Source organism: Hypanus sabinus, chromosome 22, assembly GCF_030144855.1.
Source record: "Hypanus sabinus isolate sHypSab1 chromosome 22, sHypSab1.hap1, whole genome shotgun sequence".
NCBI classification, from domain to species: domain Eukaryota; kingdom Metazoa; phylum Chordata; class Chondrichthyes; order Myliobatiformes; family Dasyatidae; genus Hypanus; species Hypanus sabinus.
Window position 1 is genome coordinate 62653544 of NC_082727.1, and position 19124 is coordinate 62672667.

Here is a 19124-nt window from a genome sequence, read left to right on the forward strand (position 1 = left end):
CATTTGAAGATCTCCATCACCTGTTATTTATACATTAGAAGAGAAAAACACTTCAGATATTTAAGAAGCTCCTTCAGAAAATGTAAATTTAATTATGCATTTCTAATTTCTCTTTATGACATCTGTGAATGGCTCATTGGAGTTCATAGAAATGAGTTCTAGTCTCACCTGGCAGAACCATATGTTCTGTAACCTTTCAACCTACTGGTTAACTGAATATAAGCCGTGAAAGAAAGCAATGGGTGTGCTACTGAAAAGAGACAAATTAAAAGAAAAGCTGGCATTGAAAGTTAATAAATATGTGATGGTATTGGGTTTGCTGACCACGAAGGTTCTAAAGCCCCATTGGATATGAATAATATTCTCATTAAAGTGATTACACTGTAACTACCCAATCCTCAGAGACTGACTAACTTCCCTGTTTATTCTCCATCACAAGTTTGAGCTGCCAATACCCACTATTTGAGAGGTGGGTCCCCTCTCCCTACCAAGGAGAAGAATCTGCCAGCTAAAAAAGTAGCTTAAACACAGTTCATTTATTTACAGTGATACACTTTTGAATGCACACTTTCTTAAATATATTTAAAACTCAGAAGACTTCTATCTTGAATGTTCGTTTCCCATTTACAAATCATTTCTAAAGCGCATAGCATTTCTTAAAGTCAGAGGATTTCTAAAACACAGGTACAATTCCTATAAACTAAAAAGACATACCATGATGAGGACGAACAAGTTGTACATTGCAGAAACCAGAGATGGAGGAATGGTTTCCATTCATGCTATCCTTCGTGAGGTTGCTCAACCGTTTCTAATAAGCCTGAACTGCTCTCTACAGTTACACCCTGCTTCTACCACTTGGGTGACTTCACAAACATGATTTTTCTTCAGTTGTCCTTCCAACACCAATTGTCTAAAAGAGATATAGAAAGCAAGGTGAGCAAACAATCAAGAAAGAGGAAGAGGCCTACTGACCAAGAAGTGAATAACCATCACCAATTTATAATATGTATTGATGGAAAAAACAATATCAGGATAATAAGCTGACAGCTAAAGAAAAGCATTAATTAAGAAAGGGCATCTTCAAAATTATGAGTAAAGTGAAAGCCACAGCTCAGCACTAATGACAGTGAGAAATTGTGGACATCTTAACTTCCTATAACAAGAAAGATGTTGGAAATGCATATGGATGCATTGCATGTGTTCAGTCGCAATTATTACTTTGAATTGATTGTGACAATAAATTTTTAGAGGAGCCAAGTTATCTCAGTTGATACTTTATTTTCTTATGACATAGAAGGATTCTATTCCACCTCTCAGAGCATTTTCATCAGGCCTATCTGCCATTTATTTCCATGTAACCTATCTTTTCTTACACACCTGTCATCTCCCCATTTGGAATTACCTACCACCCACCTACCTAGGGGGTAATTTGCTGCAGCCAGGTCATTTACAATACCATACAGCACAACATCGAAACGTGGGAAGAAAAAGCTTCTTAATATTTCCTAAGGATGAAAATTATGCTTTTAAGTCACCTAACCAGACTCAGACACATAAATATCGATATTTATTTATCTGTCTATTTACTGCACTGCTCAGAAACACACTTATTTAACAAGGGACAGTTAACCAAATAACTAATACGTCTTAGGACGTCTAATACACTTAGGAGGAAACTGGACCCTCCAAAGGAAATCCACGCAGTTCACAGGAAGAACATACGAGCTCTTTACAGACAGCGCCAGAAGTGAACTCCGTACTCCAGAACGCCCCGAGCTGTAACAGCGTTGTGCTAAGCACTACTTTACCGTGAAACGTGCTCATGGAAGCTTTCTGATTTTTAATGTGAATCATACTCATCCTATAAAAATGCAGTTAAATACAGTATATTTCAATCAGGATAAATTATAAAAATAGCTCAACAATTGTAAATAAACACCAGAAATAGCTGTTTATTGTTGTGCTTAAATTTCAAAGCATAATTTAATGTTAATTTTGAAGAAACATAATTGTAGGAATTTATTGTCCATGACAATATAGACTGGAATTTTGTAGTGCAACTATATAAGAAATTCCTGTCTGTTTTTGAGTAATACCATACAGGTAAACAAAAATCTAAGCTGACCATTTGTAGTTATAAATTTTCTCATAGACTTTTATATTTTTTGTCCAAGTTCCCTCCCATTCTCATCACCACCATCACTCAAATTTGAATGGTCAATTTCTTCTTTGTCATCAGGAAAGGTTGGGTATATTGGCAGGAATGGGATTCCATGCTGGATCACTCATGCATTCATCCCAGCTGAACCAATGAATATTATCACTGATTCATTGGAATTGGCACTTTAGCACAATTGAAGACATAAGACATAGGAACAGAAAGAGGCCATTCAGACTGTCGAGTCTGCTCCAGCCTTCAACTTTGGTTGACTCATTATCCTGCTCAACCCTATTCTACTGCCTTATCCCCATAACCAATGATGCCTTTACTGATCAATAACCTATCAACCTCCACCTTAAATATACCCAATACCTTGGCCTCCACGGCCTTCTGCAGCAGAGTGAAAATTGTACAAATATTCAAAGGGAGAATATTACAAAATAAAATGCTGACTGAAAAAGAGCATTCTTCTTTCATTCAGAAGATGTAATTTTATAAATAGGAAAATCTCTAAAAATTACTTCTAATTAGTAACACATTAAACAAGGCTGTACAAATAAGATGCAGTCTTGTAACTAAGCACCATCTTCAAGCTTAACTAATATTGGAGAAGAAGTGTTATTTCTAACATCACAATTGTGGCTATACTTAAAAAGCAGTCCATTGGCTACAAAATACTACGGCACTAGAAATCCATGCCTTTCTTCTTCTACACTTAGTAACCATCTTATTTACACCTCCTGTAACTAATAATGTGGCCTCCTAGTGTATGTTTGGGGTCTTCTGCTGCTGCAGCCCATCCACTTCAATGTTCAACTTGTGCATTTAGAGATGCTCTTCTGCACACCACTGTTGTAATACATGGCTATTTGAGCTGCTGTCACCTTGCTGTTAGTTTGAGCCAGTCTCGCCATTCTCCTCTGACCTTTTTCAATAACAAGGCATTTTTGCCCACAGAACTACCACTGACTGGATGTACACTTTTTTTTGTTTTTCATACCATTCTCTGTAAGCTCTAGAGCAGTGCTCCCAACCTGGGGTCAGTGGACCCTTGCTTAACAGTATTAGTCCATGGCATAAAAAAGGTTGGGAACTGCTGCTCTTGAGCCTGATGTGCATGAAAATCCTAGGAGATCAGCAATTTCTCAGATACTCAAACCACTCTGTTTGGCACCAACAATCATTCCACAGTCAAAGTCACTTAGATCATATTTCTTCCCCATTCTGATGTTTGGTCTGAACAACAACTGAACCTCTTGACTATTTCTACATGCTTTTATGTGTTGACTTACTGCCACATGATTAGGTATTAGCATTAATGAGCAGGTGTGCATGTGTACCTAACGAAGTGGCCAAGTGTATATCATTACTATATGCCAATATCTATTTATTTATTTAGTTTTATTTATTTGTTGAGTTACAGTGTGGAGTAGGCCTTCATAACCCGATATAACCCTAACAGGACAATTTACAACAACCAATTAACCAACCAGCCAGTATGTCTTTGGTCTGTGGGAGGAAAACAGAGCACTTGGGGAAACAGTTTAAAGATACAAACTCCTTACAGACAGTGGCGGAAATTAAACCCAGGTCACTGGTACTGCAAAGTACTGTACTGCTAACCAGTGTTACTGTGCCACCCTATGCCCATACTCCAATTGTTCCACTGCATTAAACCTGTTTTCATATTCTTAATCCTATACTGTATAGAATTTTAAGGTTTCAGTATAATCCTTTTTTTAGAATCAGAGGTTTACTATGTGGAGCTTTTTCCTGCGAGCTTGGTGAAATAATTGGCTGTTGTGGGGTTTATTTATGCATGCAAATATTTCAAGGCATCATTTAGTGGTGGTACAGCTGTGAATATGTGTATTGATATAAAGCGCAATGCTGGTAACAGCTACCATTGTCAGTTTTAAGAGTTGATTTTTTTTTCTCTTTTTGAGGGAATCAGTTTTAATAATACTAAAATAATTAATAAAAAATTTCCCAGTAAGCACCTTTTATAAAATACATAAGGATGAGATGTTTGTGTTACAAGTAAAGCCAGCAATTAATGCCAGTCTTCTTGATATCAAGTCTTGGGCTGCAAAATTTCCTTCAGTGTGTCAGAATGAACTACATCACATCTATAGGGACTGATTCCATGAGACCCAAAGCATTTAATTAGTGAAACCCTATTTAGACCCTTACTGCCATTTTTACGGCATGCATCTTGGTTTAGGATTAGTGCATCTTTGAAAGGTAGGACACTGGATTAACAAATGGTTAATTTAATGGTTTATTCTCAAGGAACACTAATGCAGATTTTTTCCATGTAAATTTCTCTGTGCTCAGGAAGCAAAACTGAGGCAGAGATGTGTTTTTATTTACAGCTGCAAATGTGACAACAGCCCAATTATGTCCTGTCCATCGAAAGCCGCACAAATCCAATCTGTGTAATTAGTGTGCATTTAGCCTCCTTGCAATCATCGGGAAAAGGAGAGGAAGTGTCACCAACAAGACTGCTGATCCACACTTCCTCACAAGTGAAGTGCTCAAAAATACACAGTTCAGGTTCTGCCAGGAAAACTTTTCACACGTTCTCGTGAATACCCTGGCCCAAATATAAGATAAATTTCAAAGATGATATGTATGACAGCCGCACGAACAAAGCAATAGCTTGAACCCATGTAAAATTGAAGGTAAAAAGAATGACATCCAAGGGAATCTCTCCATTGTTCCTAACAACACACACAAAGTGCTGGAGGAATTCACTGGTCAGGCAGCATCTATGGAAGGGAATAAAGAGTCAATGTTTTGGGCCGAGACCCTTCATCAGGACATATCCAAACGTAAAAGTTAGTATCCATTGTGTTAGCATCCATGAATATGGATTAAACTGAGGAAGACAAATTTTGATAAGTACCCAGTAGTATTGAAAGGTATACTTAATATCATCTCTCAGATACCTTTCAACAAGTTACAGAGGATTGAAATGAATGTTTGTTGGTCATTATGATAATCCAGACCTGGAACAACAGGACCATGGATTTGGTGGAGCAGGGAGAAGTGACTGAAAGCAGAAAGAGTGGGGATGGAGATCATGGGATTCTTGTGCCACCTGGCCTCAGTGCAAACTCATTCCCCCTTTGATAGTAAGGTGTAATACCAAGATCACTTTTGAGGTAACCAAAATGAGGTAGCCTGTTGCCTAATATACATAAGCCGGATATACAAATTTTTGAAAGATTGAACATTGACGGCCTGCATCAGGGAGATGGTCTGGTACGTCATTAGTAATCATTCCCACATGCCCAGCTTTAAAACTCAATGCCAGTAGACCACAATAAAAAAAACAGTTGCATCAAAAATAAAGATTTCCTCAACTTAATAGTCAGGAAGTGATATTAACATTTGCAGCATGACACTGCATAGAAACTGTGTATCTGGCAGTAGAAAACTATCAAAGGATACAGGACAGTGGTTGCTGGAAGTTAGAGAGATCAATGCTAATACTGTCAAGTTGAAGAATACAAGACCAACTATGAGGTATTGATTCTACATGATGCATCTGGCCCCAGCATGGCAGTAGAGAAGGCTGTGGACAGACTTGTCCAGTTTGGAACAAGAAATGGAATTGACGTGGCTGACCATCAAGTAATCCTGGATCTTGTTGCAGATGTCCAAAGGTATACAATGAAGCAGTCCCCCCGATGTCTGTTGGGACTTACTGATGCCAAAGAGGCTGCATCATGAGCACCAGATACATTAAACAAGCCCAATGAAATCACATGTGAAGTCTTACCTCACCTAGAAGGACTGTTTAGGACCCTGATTGGTGGTAAGGGAATAGCTGTAGGACAGGTTTGCACGAATAAGTGTGTGAAGATGATTGGTGGGGACGGATGAGTAGGCTGGGGAATCATGGGGAGAACGATCCCTGTGGAAAGTGGAGTGGGGGGGGTAAAATGTGTCAAGGGTGGAATCTTGTTGGAGATGGCAGATGTTATGGAAACTGATGTATTTGATGTGGAGGCGCATGAGGCGGTGGGTGAGAACAAAACGTGGAGGGATGGGGTAAAGAGAGACATGCAGGAATGGAGGAGGTGTGGCTGAGGGCTCCATCGATAGCAGTGGAAGAGAAGCCCCATTTTCAGTAAAAAGAGGACATCTTGGATGTCCTAGAATGGAAAGCTTCATTACAAGAACAAATGCAGAGACGGAGGAACTGAGAGGAGAGAATAGTATCCTTGCAAGTGACATTGGGAAGAAGTGCGGGCAAGGTAACTGTGGGAATAAGTGGGGTTATAAAAGATGTCAGTAGATAATCTGTTTCTGAAGACAGAGAATAAAAATTCTCTAGATAGAGAATAAAAATGTTAATTAAAATGCACCAGCCTCCATTTTGCTTCCTGAGTATAAGACGACATTTGTATAGGAAAATCCTGCATCAGAGTTCCTTGTGAACAGTGAGATCCTGTTATCACATTTAGGCCTTGTGAAGTCTTGCTAAGCTGGTGGCTAGATTTGTCCAGAGAAGCATCAGTGTCATTTTCAATTCTAGATTTGATTTTAAGATCTGCTAAATGGTGTAAATACAAGTGAATGCTTTGTAGATCCTCAGGAATTGTATTGACAAAACAAGTTCCTTTTCGATAGTTTCTTTTCCTATAATTTTTCCTTGGTCAATCCCACAAAGTTGCTCTTTTAAGGGATGACCTAATGGTCTTTCCTTTCAAATATTTGCATATTTCAGGAGTTGAGGGAATAAAGATAAAAGCATTGATGCATTATTTTCAATAATCTCACAACTACAAGGTGATGGAAATCAAACACTTGAGCATTTCTTTGGCTACCAGTTTAACTCATAAAAGTAGGAGATTATAACTGCACAATACAATTCAACCTCAGGTGATTCAACTCTTATCATTGTTCAGTAAATCAAAACTGTTAGCTATTTAAGCCAAAAGAATGGTGCAGTTTTATTATAAGTTAATGGAAAAGAAAGAGTACTATAAATCACAATCCTCCAAATTTTGTTTTATGATGCAGCAGAATTACTTCTGGTGTTATGAAGGATACTTCAAGAAATTGTGTTAAGTGATAACCCAGGGGCATCTGGTAATTGTCAATACAAGTCTTTGTGAAGCACAAGAAATCATTTAAGAATTAATGACACAATGATTTTAGTTATATCTTTGACCTTGTGTTTGAAACATTGAGTTTCTTTGACACTTTTTAATGTCGACAGGTTTTCAGAACAGACATTGGTGAAGTTTTTCGGAGATGCCCTATATATTTGCATTTTGGTAATTATCATTGCCTGTAAATTACATGCCCGGGGCAGCTCTATTTCAAAACTTTCATCTTGGACAAATGAGGACTTCATTCAGATTCTGCTGTGCATATCATGACTTAAAATGTCTGGAATGCACTTTTAACTTTGTAATCGTACTAAAAATTGCATGAAGTTAAGGAATTAAATACACTCTTAATTAGTTGCAAGCACGAGGTTCTGTAGATGCTGGAAATCTAGCGTAACACATGCAAAATAGTGGAGGAACTCAGCAGTTCAGACAGCACCTCTGGAAACATATAAACCATGGAGGAATCAAGAGGTCTGAGGTCTGAGGGTCTTGGCCTGAAACATCAGCTGCTTATTCCTTTCCATCGATACTGCTTGACCTGTTGAGTTCCTCCAGCATTTTGTGTGTATGTTGCTGTTAATAAATTGCATTGCGTTAGAATTCATTCATGAAATTCCAAATAGAGCTACGTAACTGAAATGGTGGAAATATAAAACAAATAAAGAAAGTATTGTAAACAGTCATCAGGGTGGACTGTTTTCTGTGGAAAGAGAAAATGACTTAAGGTTTCAGGTCAAAAATCTTTCCTCTGGCTTGCTAGAGAGGAAAGCTAGTATTGAGTTGCAGTGGAAGCATATAGGAAAGTGGAATATCGCTGGGTGAGCTATCCTGTGGAGTAGAAAGTCAAACTAGTTCTAAGTAGGGAAATTATGTGCCTTAACACTTATTGTGTAATTCATAGCCTAATTATGCAACAGGATTTCTGTTCTCCCTCATACTTATTTCCTGCCATGAAGCAGCAACAGTAGTACAGTGAGATTTTCAGCTTCACTTTTCTAAAGAGAAACAATTATATTTATTACCCACAGAATAATGGATTTTCACTAACCCTATTCTGCCTGAAACTGGGCTATTCACTCAAATTTCATTCTTTAACTTCCCTAAACTGCAACAAGTGCAGCCTGGACTGCATCACAGATGGAGGTCAGAGTCGTAGTCCATCTCTGCTCGTAGCCTCGATCAATCTAGCTTGCTGTTGAGCTCTTCCCGACTTCACATGGCTACACTTGTCAGTGAGAACAGACTTCATGTAGTCGACCTGCACGCCACAGGAGCAAATAGAGCAACTTCACAAGTTTGCTTCCATACCACTTTTTTCAAATTCATCATTCTGGTTGTTTACAGAGCATCTGATCACGAGGGCCTTGGTGGCTTTTGTGCACAAAGTTGCAGCACAGTAGCACAGTGGTTAGCATACACTTTACAGCGCCATGGACCTGGGTTCAATTCCAATCACTGTCTGTAGAGAGTCTGTACGTTCTCGCTGTGAGCTTGTGGATTTCCTTCAGGTGCTCCAGTTTCCTCGCACATTCCAAGAAAAGTATAGATTAGCAGCTTAATTGGTGGCACAGACTCACTGGGCTGGAAGGGACTGTAGCAGTGCTGTATCTCCAAAGTACCTCCTCTGTTCTTCTTAACCAGACTCTCTACATCAAGCATACTGAAGGGCCTGAATAGAGTGGATGTAGAGAGCATGTTTCTGTTAGGAGGAGAGTCTAGGATCAGCGGTCACAAGGAATGTCCCTTTAAAGCTGATATAAGGAGGACTTACTTCAGCTAGAAATTGGTGAATCTGTGGAATTTATTGCCATAGAGGCCTGCAAAGGTTAAGATACTGGGTGTATTTAAGGCGGAGATCCATAGCTTCTTGATTGGTAATTTGTTTAAAGGTTACCTGAAGAAGGTGAGAGAATATGATTGAAAAAATCAGTCATAATTAAATGGTGGAGTAGGCTTGATTGGCCAAGTGGCCTACCTTGACACCTATGTCTTGTGGTCTCTCTGTCCCCTGAAAGCATTTGCTCCACCCATCGCCCCTAACTTTGTGACAACCATACATTCAGTGGCAATCTGAAAGAGTGGTTTATTCCTTTAATATCTAGCTGAGGTAATTTCTCCAGCTGTGCTACATATTGAGAACTGCAACAATATGCAGCTCATCGCTTTTAGCTCAACATTTCACAGGGAAACCTGACAATATTATTTTGTGAACTTCACAATTACAGTTCTCACTGTAAGCAACTTTCACGAAACAGCATGAGGGTGATTCACAATGCGATCCACTAAAAATACAAAAAATAGAGGTTTTTTTAGGCAACTGTCTTCTTTTAATCCCAGGTGGGCTCAGAAGAATAAATAGTTCATAAAATTTATATCATATTCCCGAGATCTAGTATGAGTTGATCAGAATGTTTAAAATAAAACCTGACAGGATTTACTGAAGTTGATTTGGAGAAGGTACTTCTGCTGCTGAGGGATTTAGGAAAAAGACATAATCTGGATTGTTAGAGTACCGGGACTTAAAAACTGCATCCTGTTTTCAGGTTGTAGACATCTGATACTCGCTCAAATTTGTTGAGTGGGTCTCTTCCCTCTACTCTATATTGCACCATATTTCCCTGACCCAGATCTTTAAGTGTTAAATCTCCAGCCAAGAACTGACTCCAGAACTAATTGGTGATATTCTGCATGGTGTGAGATTTTGGCATGGTTGGGTCAGGTGTGTGAATCAGAGTAAACCCAACCCATGGAACCTGCTGACAGATAGCAAAGCTATCCCCAGATTTGTATAGAAAAAATACTCTTTAATCATTAAACATACTAAGCAAACATAAATAATTAAAACAATTGTAATTTGATTTACCCTTACCTTTCAGTTCTAAAATAATTGAAATGAATGGGCAGGGTCCATGAGTAGGTTTCTCAGTGTCTCAGAAGCTGTTTATTCCATTGTTGGGCTTCACACAGAGTCCCAGCTGCAGAACAGACTAATGGATTTACCAGCTAAAATCTCTCAATAAACTAGGAACTTCTGTGTACAGTTGTGGGTGCACTGAATATCCACATTTGCTATTCTTTGAAGGGAAATTATAGCAGGAGACAACAGAAGCACAGGCATTTACTGGTTTAGTTTAGAGATTTACTGGCTTGGTGAGATTGCCAACATGTTTGTCATTTCAAGACTGTAACAGATTGATTTTTGTGGAAGGTTTCCAAGAGAATTTGAGATTCAGGCCAGCTAGGTTTTTCTATCTGCCTGAATTAGATCAAGGACCTATATCTAAGGTCCTTATATATAAGGACCAAGAAAAATATATAGTAGGATCACTGTTGAATATATAGCAAATGTCTACAGGATAATAGCAAGGAAAAGTCATCCACCCTGAACCTTAATATGAAATGTGAAATGTTAATTCTGTTGTCCAATCAAAATTGCCCTCACTTCTACTCTGCATTATACTGACTAGTGTGCTTTTTGGTTTTAATCATTCCATAATTGACAATACAGTTGATTGATTTGTGGCAATGCATATCTAACTGCACAATAAATACTTCAATAACTTCAAAATATCTAGAAAAACTTTGGAGTAATTTTTGTAACAAATGGAATTTCAATATCATTGTAATTATATCTTTTCATTCCACTCAGTTTTGTCAAGGTATTCAGTAGAAAGCAGAAATGACTATTAGTTTCAAAGCATTGTCTTGATAAATTATCCTAGCAATCTCATCTTGAATGTATTTTATGTACTTGTCACTGACAAAACTAATAATTAAGTACTTAGCATGAGCCCAGCAGGAAAGGTCAAGTGTGGCACTTGAACTAACAAATTGGAAGTCACCTGCCTTGAAAGGTACCATTGTGAAAAGCAGTTTTTAGGACATCTAACCTATCATTTGGAAAGGAGCCTAATTTGCAGAGACAGATTTGAAATTAAATGTGGTTAATGTGGTGCTGTGGTTTTGAAATAGAACTTCAAAAATTCTTGCTCAACTCTGATTTTGAGGATCTTGCTAATTTCTCTTATTTGACCAGAGAACTCTGTATCCCATAGCATACTCTTCCAAAAATCTAGCAAAGCCCCAGATCCTATAAAGTTACTATTTCTTTTAAGGCCTGGTCCAGAGTGACCATTTGGGAAACGGGGATAATTCCCTTGCCTTCCTGAAAAGGATGCATAGCAGTTCCTTTCTTTGTGGCAATCCCAGGGAGTGTTGCATGATTTCTGAGGAACCAGTTTACTCTACAACCCACTGGTCTGAAGCAACTTCATGAACTTCACAGCTGAACTCCTAGTTTTTGTTACTGATGAAAATGGACTTCATTCTACCACTGAATCTGTCAGGAAGTTGCACGGCTGCTAGAAGCACTTAAATGTCACCTCCACTTAACGAACAGAAACTTGAGCAGCAGGTAGTGTAATTTTTCTCATCATCTTTCAGCATAATACTAGATTGTCATCTATCCTGCCTGCTGCACAACCAAATTCTAAACTCAAAAAGATATTTCCCCCATGAAAATGTACTGCAACAGACATTCCTCTAATTAAGGAATATAGTGTCCGCCAGGCCTGCTTTTAAAGAGAACTGTAAAAGGAACTTGCCTGCAGGTGTATAGTGTTAGCTATACACTAACATACATAAAACTAAATTCTTGGCACAAGTTGAGATTGTTCAGGGATGCAGTCTTTCAGAGTCACATCATTACTTTGACATTGTTAATCCTTATGGTGAAATTATAGCTAGTCACGTGCATATCTATTTTACACCTGCAGTTTCTTATTACAGCAATACCATATTAGCTCTGGAATTACTTTAAAAATGAATAATTAGTTAGGATCTCAAAGGTTTTTGGGAAAATAAATCCTAAACTTGGGACTGAAGAGCAAGAGCAAAGGTTTCTCAGATTCATAAAAGCAATGCGTTTTGAAGTCTTCTGTCAAGTCATGTCTGTTTATCTAGTTAATTTGACATGTATTATGCTGATTATATATCAGTGCCTTTATTACTTTTGAGATGGTTAGTTTCCTTTCAAGAACTCAGAACTATGAACTTCAGCCTTCTCAAGTGAGAAGTGGTGCTGAGATTTGAAGAGCTGTTCATTCCATTCACTCCATCCTGCAGATGAACTTGCTCTGCGTCCCAAGCATACTATGGTATAAGTAGTTAATAATTTTCAAATTGATGACCCACTCCTATATCCAATTTGCACATTGATGTAAGCCATGGATAAAGACACCATTGAAAACATCTGCACAGAGTGCTGTCACAGGAAAGCAACATCCATCATCAGGGACCCCATCACGCAGGTTATGCTCTCTTCTCACTGCTGCCAACAGGAAGAAGGTGCAGGAGACACAGGATCCACACTGCCAAGTTCAGGGACAGTTATTACCCCTCAATCATCAGGCTCTTGAACCAGTGAAGGTAACTTCATTTAACTTCACTTACCCTATCACTGACCTACACCCACAATCTATTGACTCACTTTCAAGGATTCTTCATCTCATGTTCTCAATATTTATTGCTTGCTTGCTTGTTTGTTTGTTTGTTTATTTGTTTATTTATTATTTCTGCTTTTTGTACTTGCAGAGAGTTGTCTTTTGCACAATAGTTGTTTGTCCACCTGTTGGGTGTAGTCTTTCACTGATTCAGTTGTGTTTCTTGGATTTACTGAGTATGCCCACAAGAAAGCAAATCTCAGAGTTGTATATCGTGGCACATATATACTTTGATAATAAACTTACTTTGAGTTTTCATGTGAATTATCACATCTCATATATTACAAATAGTTGCAACTTGAGATAAAAATAGAACATACTGGAAATTCTTAGCAGGTCAGCTGAGTATTTCCAGCATTTTTCTCTTTGTTTCAAATTTATAACATCTGCAGTTTTGCTTTCTTTAAAACTTGATGTTGCTGCTCTATTGTTATTTAATTTAACACATTTTCCATCTTTTTCAAATCTGTTAGTTACACAACAGTATTCAGTGGAATGTGAAGTTGTTTAGTCAGTAATAGATTAAGGGAGAGAATGTTGTATCCCTGGCACATGATCGCACAAAACACCCCATCTCAGAGCTATTTTCTTCTGTTACTTTGACGTTCAATATTTTACGGGATGCAGGTATTTATTGTTCATCCTTAATTGCTCTTGAGGAGTTGACGATGAGTCAGACTGCAGTCAGTCTGTGATGGTGTCTCACAATGTCAAGGGGTCAGAACAAGAATCAGGTTTAGTATCACTGGCATATTTCGTGAAATCTGTTGTTATGTAGCAATAGTACATTGCCATACATACAGTCCCTATAAAAAGTATTCACCCCCTCCCACTCCAGAAGTTTTCATGTTATGTTTAGTTTACAACATTCAATCACAGTGGATTTAATTTGGCTTTTTTGACACTGATCACCAAAGACACTTTTGTGTCAAAGTGAAAACAGATCTCTACAAAGTGATCTAAATTAATTACAAATATAAAGAACAAAATAATTGATTGCACAAGTATTCACTGCCTTTAATATGACACACCAAATCATCATTGGCTCTGGCAATTGGTTTGAGAAGTCCGTGATGCACCATCAATAACTCTCTGAGATGTGAGGCGAGTCACATAATTAGTTAAATGGAGATCACCTGTGTGCAGTTGAGGTGTTTCAATTGATTGTAGTAAAAATACACCTGTATCTGGAAGGCCCAGCTGCTGGTGAGTCAGTATCCCTGCAAAAACCACACCATGAAGACAAAAGAACACTCCAAGCAACTCCATGATAAGGTTAATTAAAAGCACAAGTCAGGAGATGGATACAAAAAATTTTCCAAGTCACTGAATATCCCTTGGAATACAGTTAAGTCAATCATCAAGAAATGGAAAAAATCTGACTCAGCTGTAAATCTACCTAGAGCAAGCTGTCCTCAAAAACTGAGTGACTGCACAAGACAACTCTGGAGGAGTCACAAACGTCCATGGCTGAGATATGAGAGACTGCGCGTACAACAACTGTTGCCCGGATGCTTCACCAGTCGCAGCTTTATGGGAGAGTGGCAAAGTGAAAGCAACTGTTTTTAAAAAAACTCGCATAAAATCTTGGTTAGAGTTTGCTAGAAGGCATGTGGGAGACTGAAGTCAGCTAGAAGAAGGTTCTATGGTCTGATGAAATCAAAATTAAGCTTTTTGGCTGTTAGACAAAATGCTATATTTTTCATAAGCCAAACATAGCACATGATCATAAACACACCATCATGGTGGTGGCTGCATCATGTTGTGGAGATGCTTCACTGCTGCAGGCCCTGGATGGTTTGTGAAGGTAGAAGGTAAAATTAATGCAGCAAAATACAGGGCAATCCTCAAGGAAAACCGATGCAGTCAGCAGGAGTACTGCAAAATGGGAGAAGGTTTGTTTTCCAGCAAGACAATAACCCCAATCATAAAGCCAAAGCTACATTTGAATGGCTTAAAAACAACAAAGTTAATGTCCTGGAGTGACCAAGTTAGAGTCCAGACCTCAATCCAATTGAGAATTTGTGTGGACTTGAAAAGGACTGTTCATTCATGGTCCCCATGCAAACTGACAGTGTTTGAGCAGCTTTGTAAAGAAAAATGAGGAAAAAATGTGGTGTCCTGAATTGCAAAGCTAATAGAGACCCATCCAGACAGACTCCAGACTGTATTTGATGTCAAAGGTGCATCTACTAAATACTGATTTGAAGTGGGTGAGTAATTATGCAGTCAATTATTTTGTGTTTAATAATTGTAATTAACTTAGACCAACTTGTAGAAATTTGTTTTCACCTTCAAAGAAAGAGTCAGTGTCAAAGAGTTGCTGTTGATCAGTGTCAAAAAAGCCAAATTAACTCCACTGTGATTCAGTGGTGTAAAACAATAAAACATGAAAAAGATGTGACTGCCTTTTTTAGGCACTTTATATGTCACCATATACAACCCTGAAATTTGTTTTAGAAAACCTACAGCACAATACAGGCCCTTCAGCCCACAAAGTTGTGCCGAACATGTCCCTACCTTAGAAACTACTGGGTTTAACTTCAAACCTAGTGTATTTACAACCTATTTAATATTATGTTATGTTATTTTTTTATATATGAAACTCAATAAAAAGATTTAAAAAAAGAAATTACTGGGCTTACCCATAGACCTCTATTTTTCTAAGCTCCATATGTACCCATCCAAAGACCCTATTGTATCCGCCTCTACCACCGTTGCCGGCAGCCCATTCCATGCACTCACCACTCTCTGCATTTTTAAAAAAAAAAAACTTGCCCCTAACATCTCCTCTATACCCACTACCCAGCACCTTAAACCTTGTGTCCTCTTGTGACAGCTATTTCAACCCTGGGAAATGGCCTCTGACTATCCACATGATCAATGCCTCTCATCATCTTATGCACCTCTGTCAGGTCACCTCTCATCCTCTATCGCTCCAAAGGGAAAAGGCCAAGTTCAGTCAACCTGTTCTCATAAGGTATGCTTCCCAATCCAGGCAACATCCTTGTAAATCTCCTCTGCACTCTTTCTATGGCTTCCACATCCTTCCTGTAGTGAGGTGACCAGAACTGAGCACAGTACTCCAAGTGGGGTCTGACCAGGGTCCTATATAGCTGCAACATTACCTCTCAGCTCCTAAATTCAATTCCACGATTGATGAAGGCCAATACACCGTATGCCTTCTTAACCACAGAGTCAACCTGTGCAGCTGCTTTGAGCATCCTATGGACTCAGACCCCAAGATCCCTCTGATCCTCCACACTGCCAAGAGTCTTATCATTAATACTATATTCTGCCATCATATTTGATCTACCGAAATGAACCACGTCACACTTATCTGGGTTGTACTCCATCTGCCACTTCTCAGCCCAGTTTTGCATCCAATAAATGTCCCGCTGTAACCTGTGATAGCCCTTCACACTATCCACAACCTTTGTGTCATCAGCAAACTTACTAACCCATCCTTCCACTTCTTCATCCAGGTCATTTATAAAAATCATGAAGAGTAAGGTTCCCAGAATAGATCCCTGAGGCACTCCACTGGTGACCAACCTCCATGCAGAATATGACCCATCTACAACCACTCTTTGCCTTCTGTGGGCAAGTGATTTCTGGATCCACGAAGCAATGTCCCCTTGGATCCCATACCTCCTTACTTTCTCAATAAGCCTTGCATGAGGTACCTTAACAAATGCCTTGCTGAAATCCATGCACTTCCTGCATCAATGTGTTTAGTCACATTGTCAAAAAGTTCAATCAGGCTCATAAGGCACGACCTTCCCTTGACAAAGCCATGCTGACTATTCCTAATCATATTATACCTCTCCAAATGTACATAAATTCTGCCTCTCAGGATCTTCTCCATCAACTTACCAACCGCTGAAGTAAAATCCACTGGTCTATAGTTTTTTTGCAGCCACATGAGGAAATCCACAAAAAATAATAATAAATACACAATAAATATTGAGAACATGAGATGAAGAGTCCTTGAAAGTGAGTCCATAGGTTGTGGGAACAGTTCATGTTGTGAAGTTGTGTGAAGTTATCCCCTTTGGTTCAAAAGCCTGATGGCTGGTGGGTAATAAGTATTCCTGAACCTGGTGGTGTGTCCTGAGGCTTCCTGATGGCAGCAGTGAGAAGGGAGCATGACTTGGATGGTGGGAATCCTTGATAATGCATGCTGATTTCCTGTGGCACTGCTCAGCATAGATGTGCTCCATGGTGGGGAAGGCTTTACTCGTGTTGGACTGGGCCGTATCCACTACTTTTTGTAGGAACACCAGAAAAATCTGGTCAGGCCAGGCAGCATCTATAGAAAAGAAAACAGTTGACATTTTCAGCTGAGTCCCTTCATCAGGACTTTTCAAGGCCATGTTTCGACACCAGGCCATGATACTCTCCACCACACATCTTTTGAAGTGTGTCAAAGTTTTGGATGTGAAGCCAAATGTTCACAAACTTCTAAGGAAGTAGAAGTGTTGCTGTGCTTTCTTTGTAATTGCACTTTAGTGTTGGGCCCAGGACAGATCCTCTGAAATGATAACACAGAGGAATTTAAAGTTGCTGACCCTGTCCAAATTCAAATGCAATTGTATTTGTGTATTCATCAGCAAACATACCCACTTCTGACATTTTGATGGGAGGAAAATCATAGCTGAAGTTGGTGAAGGTAGTTGGCTCAAGGATTTTGCCTTCAAAAAACTTCCTTAGCAAAGTTCTGGGGCAATGAGATACTTCCTGAGTTAGAACCTGTTATCAGATATTACTGAAACTGATCTGGAGAGATACTCAAGCTGGGTGTGACCTTGCTGTGTGGAGAGTATTAACCAATATCAGGTAGTTCATGTTATGGTTTTGTAGGAATTTGATGCAGCTAAATTCATTGGTAGGTCCTTCTTAGAGGATCACCTGGATCAAACTCGGCAATGATTGCCAGCTTTAAACAGCATGAGTTAAGCATGAAATCAAATGCCAGAAAGTATATCCTGGACACTAAATCTACTCTTTGTTGTTAGTTAAAATTCTCTATAATAAACTGGTAAGACATTGTTGCAATAGTGCAACAACATAACTCAAAATAATTCACTGTAATGAATTCCATTTGGCTGCCATTTTGTATTAGTTTTTCATCTAGTTCATTGGGAAAGAATGCCAGTTATGGTCAGAATGGCTGATTGTGGCACTTTGTTTAAACTTGAAAAGTCACCTGACTAATAATTATCACTGCCTTGTTCATCTATTTCACTGCACATCTGAGCTTCTAAAATGCATCTCATCAGGAAAACTTAAGACAAACTGTTATCATTATCTAAATAAAAACTTTTAAACAGTGCATTTATGTTTACTTCATTAGTTTATTATTAAGTTTATTCTAAGTAATTTTCAGATGTATGTAGTGTTCACAATTTCACTTGATATGTGTGAAATCTTGAAATGCATTGAAGTGTTATTTGTGTCTGCAAAGCCGTAAAACTGTAATTAATTAAAGTTTAGTTCTGCTTTAGATCTTCTGCAGTTTTTATTCTGGGACCTTGATTAGCATTGTGTCTAGTGTTATAGAATATAATGCAATGCTGAGGAGATGGAATTTTTCATCCACAGGCAATTTTAAGTTAATATGGTTAGCTTGTTTCATGTTTTGCAGGGATCCCCCAAACCGATTGCTGTGGAGCCCTGCTCAGGAAACAAAGCAGCAGTTCTGACCGTTTTTATAAGTCTTCCTCGAGGTCCAACTGGCACTCCGCCCCCTGGCCAAACAGGTGAGGCAACTGTCTTGGTTTGGTGTTGGAAGTCCATTGAAAGACTTAACAAATGCTTTCTCATGCCTGTGTTTACTGTGTACATAGGGTGTGGGGACTCTTTTCCCACGTCTCAAATAAGTTCAAGTGGTGTTGGAAGTCCATTAAAAGACTAACAAATGTATTTGCATGCCTGTGTTTACTGTGTGCATTATTAGGCTGTGGGGACTCAGTAAAGCAGCAGTTTTGATCCTTCTCCCTTGTCTCAAATGAACTCAACTGGTACTTCCTTTGGTGTTGGAAGTCCATTGAAAGGTTGAGAATTTTTTTCTGAAAATATGTCTTTTGAATAAAGTTAGATAATATACATATATACTTAAGAACTGGAAATAATCATTGGTTATCTGTGCAGTGAGAAATTACAAACATAGTAAAGGTACAATCATACTCATTCTGCTGAGCAATCTCAGTGATCCACTGACTTCCCAAGTTCCACAGTGTGAGATGATGAAGGTGTTTCTCACAGCTCCTCCACTGAGATCTTTGCTGCACCTGGAAATAAGGATGATGACTGTTAGAATATATCACCCTG

At 38.7% G+C, this 19124-nt stretch overlaps 1 protein-coding gene across 1 annotated transcript in view; it reads left to right on the forward strand.

Annotated features, from left to right (window-relative positions):
• atrnl1b (attractin-like 1b) overlaps positions 1–19124 on the forward strand; it is a 1024737-nt gene that overhangs the window by 903916 nt on the left and 101697 nt on the right. The window contains exon 28 of the mRNA XM_059947922.1: positions 18439–18553. Coding sequence (XP_059803905.1) covers positions 18439–18553 — 115 coding nt within the window. The remainder of the gene's footprint in view (positions 1–18438; positions 18554–19124) is intronic.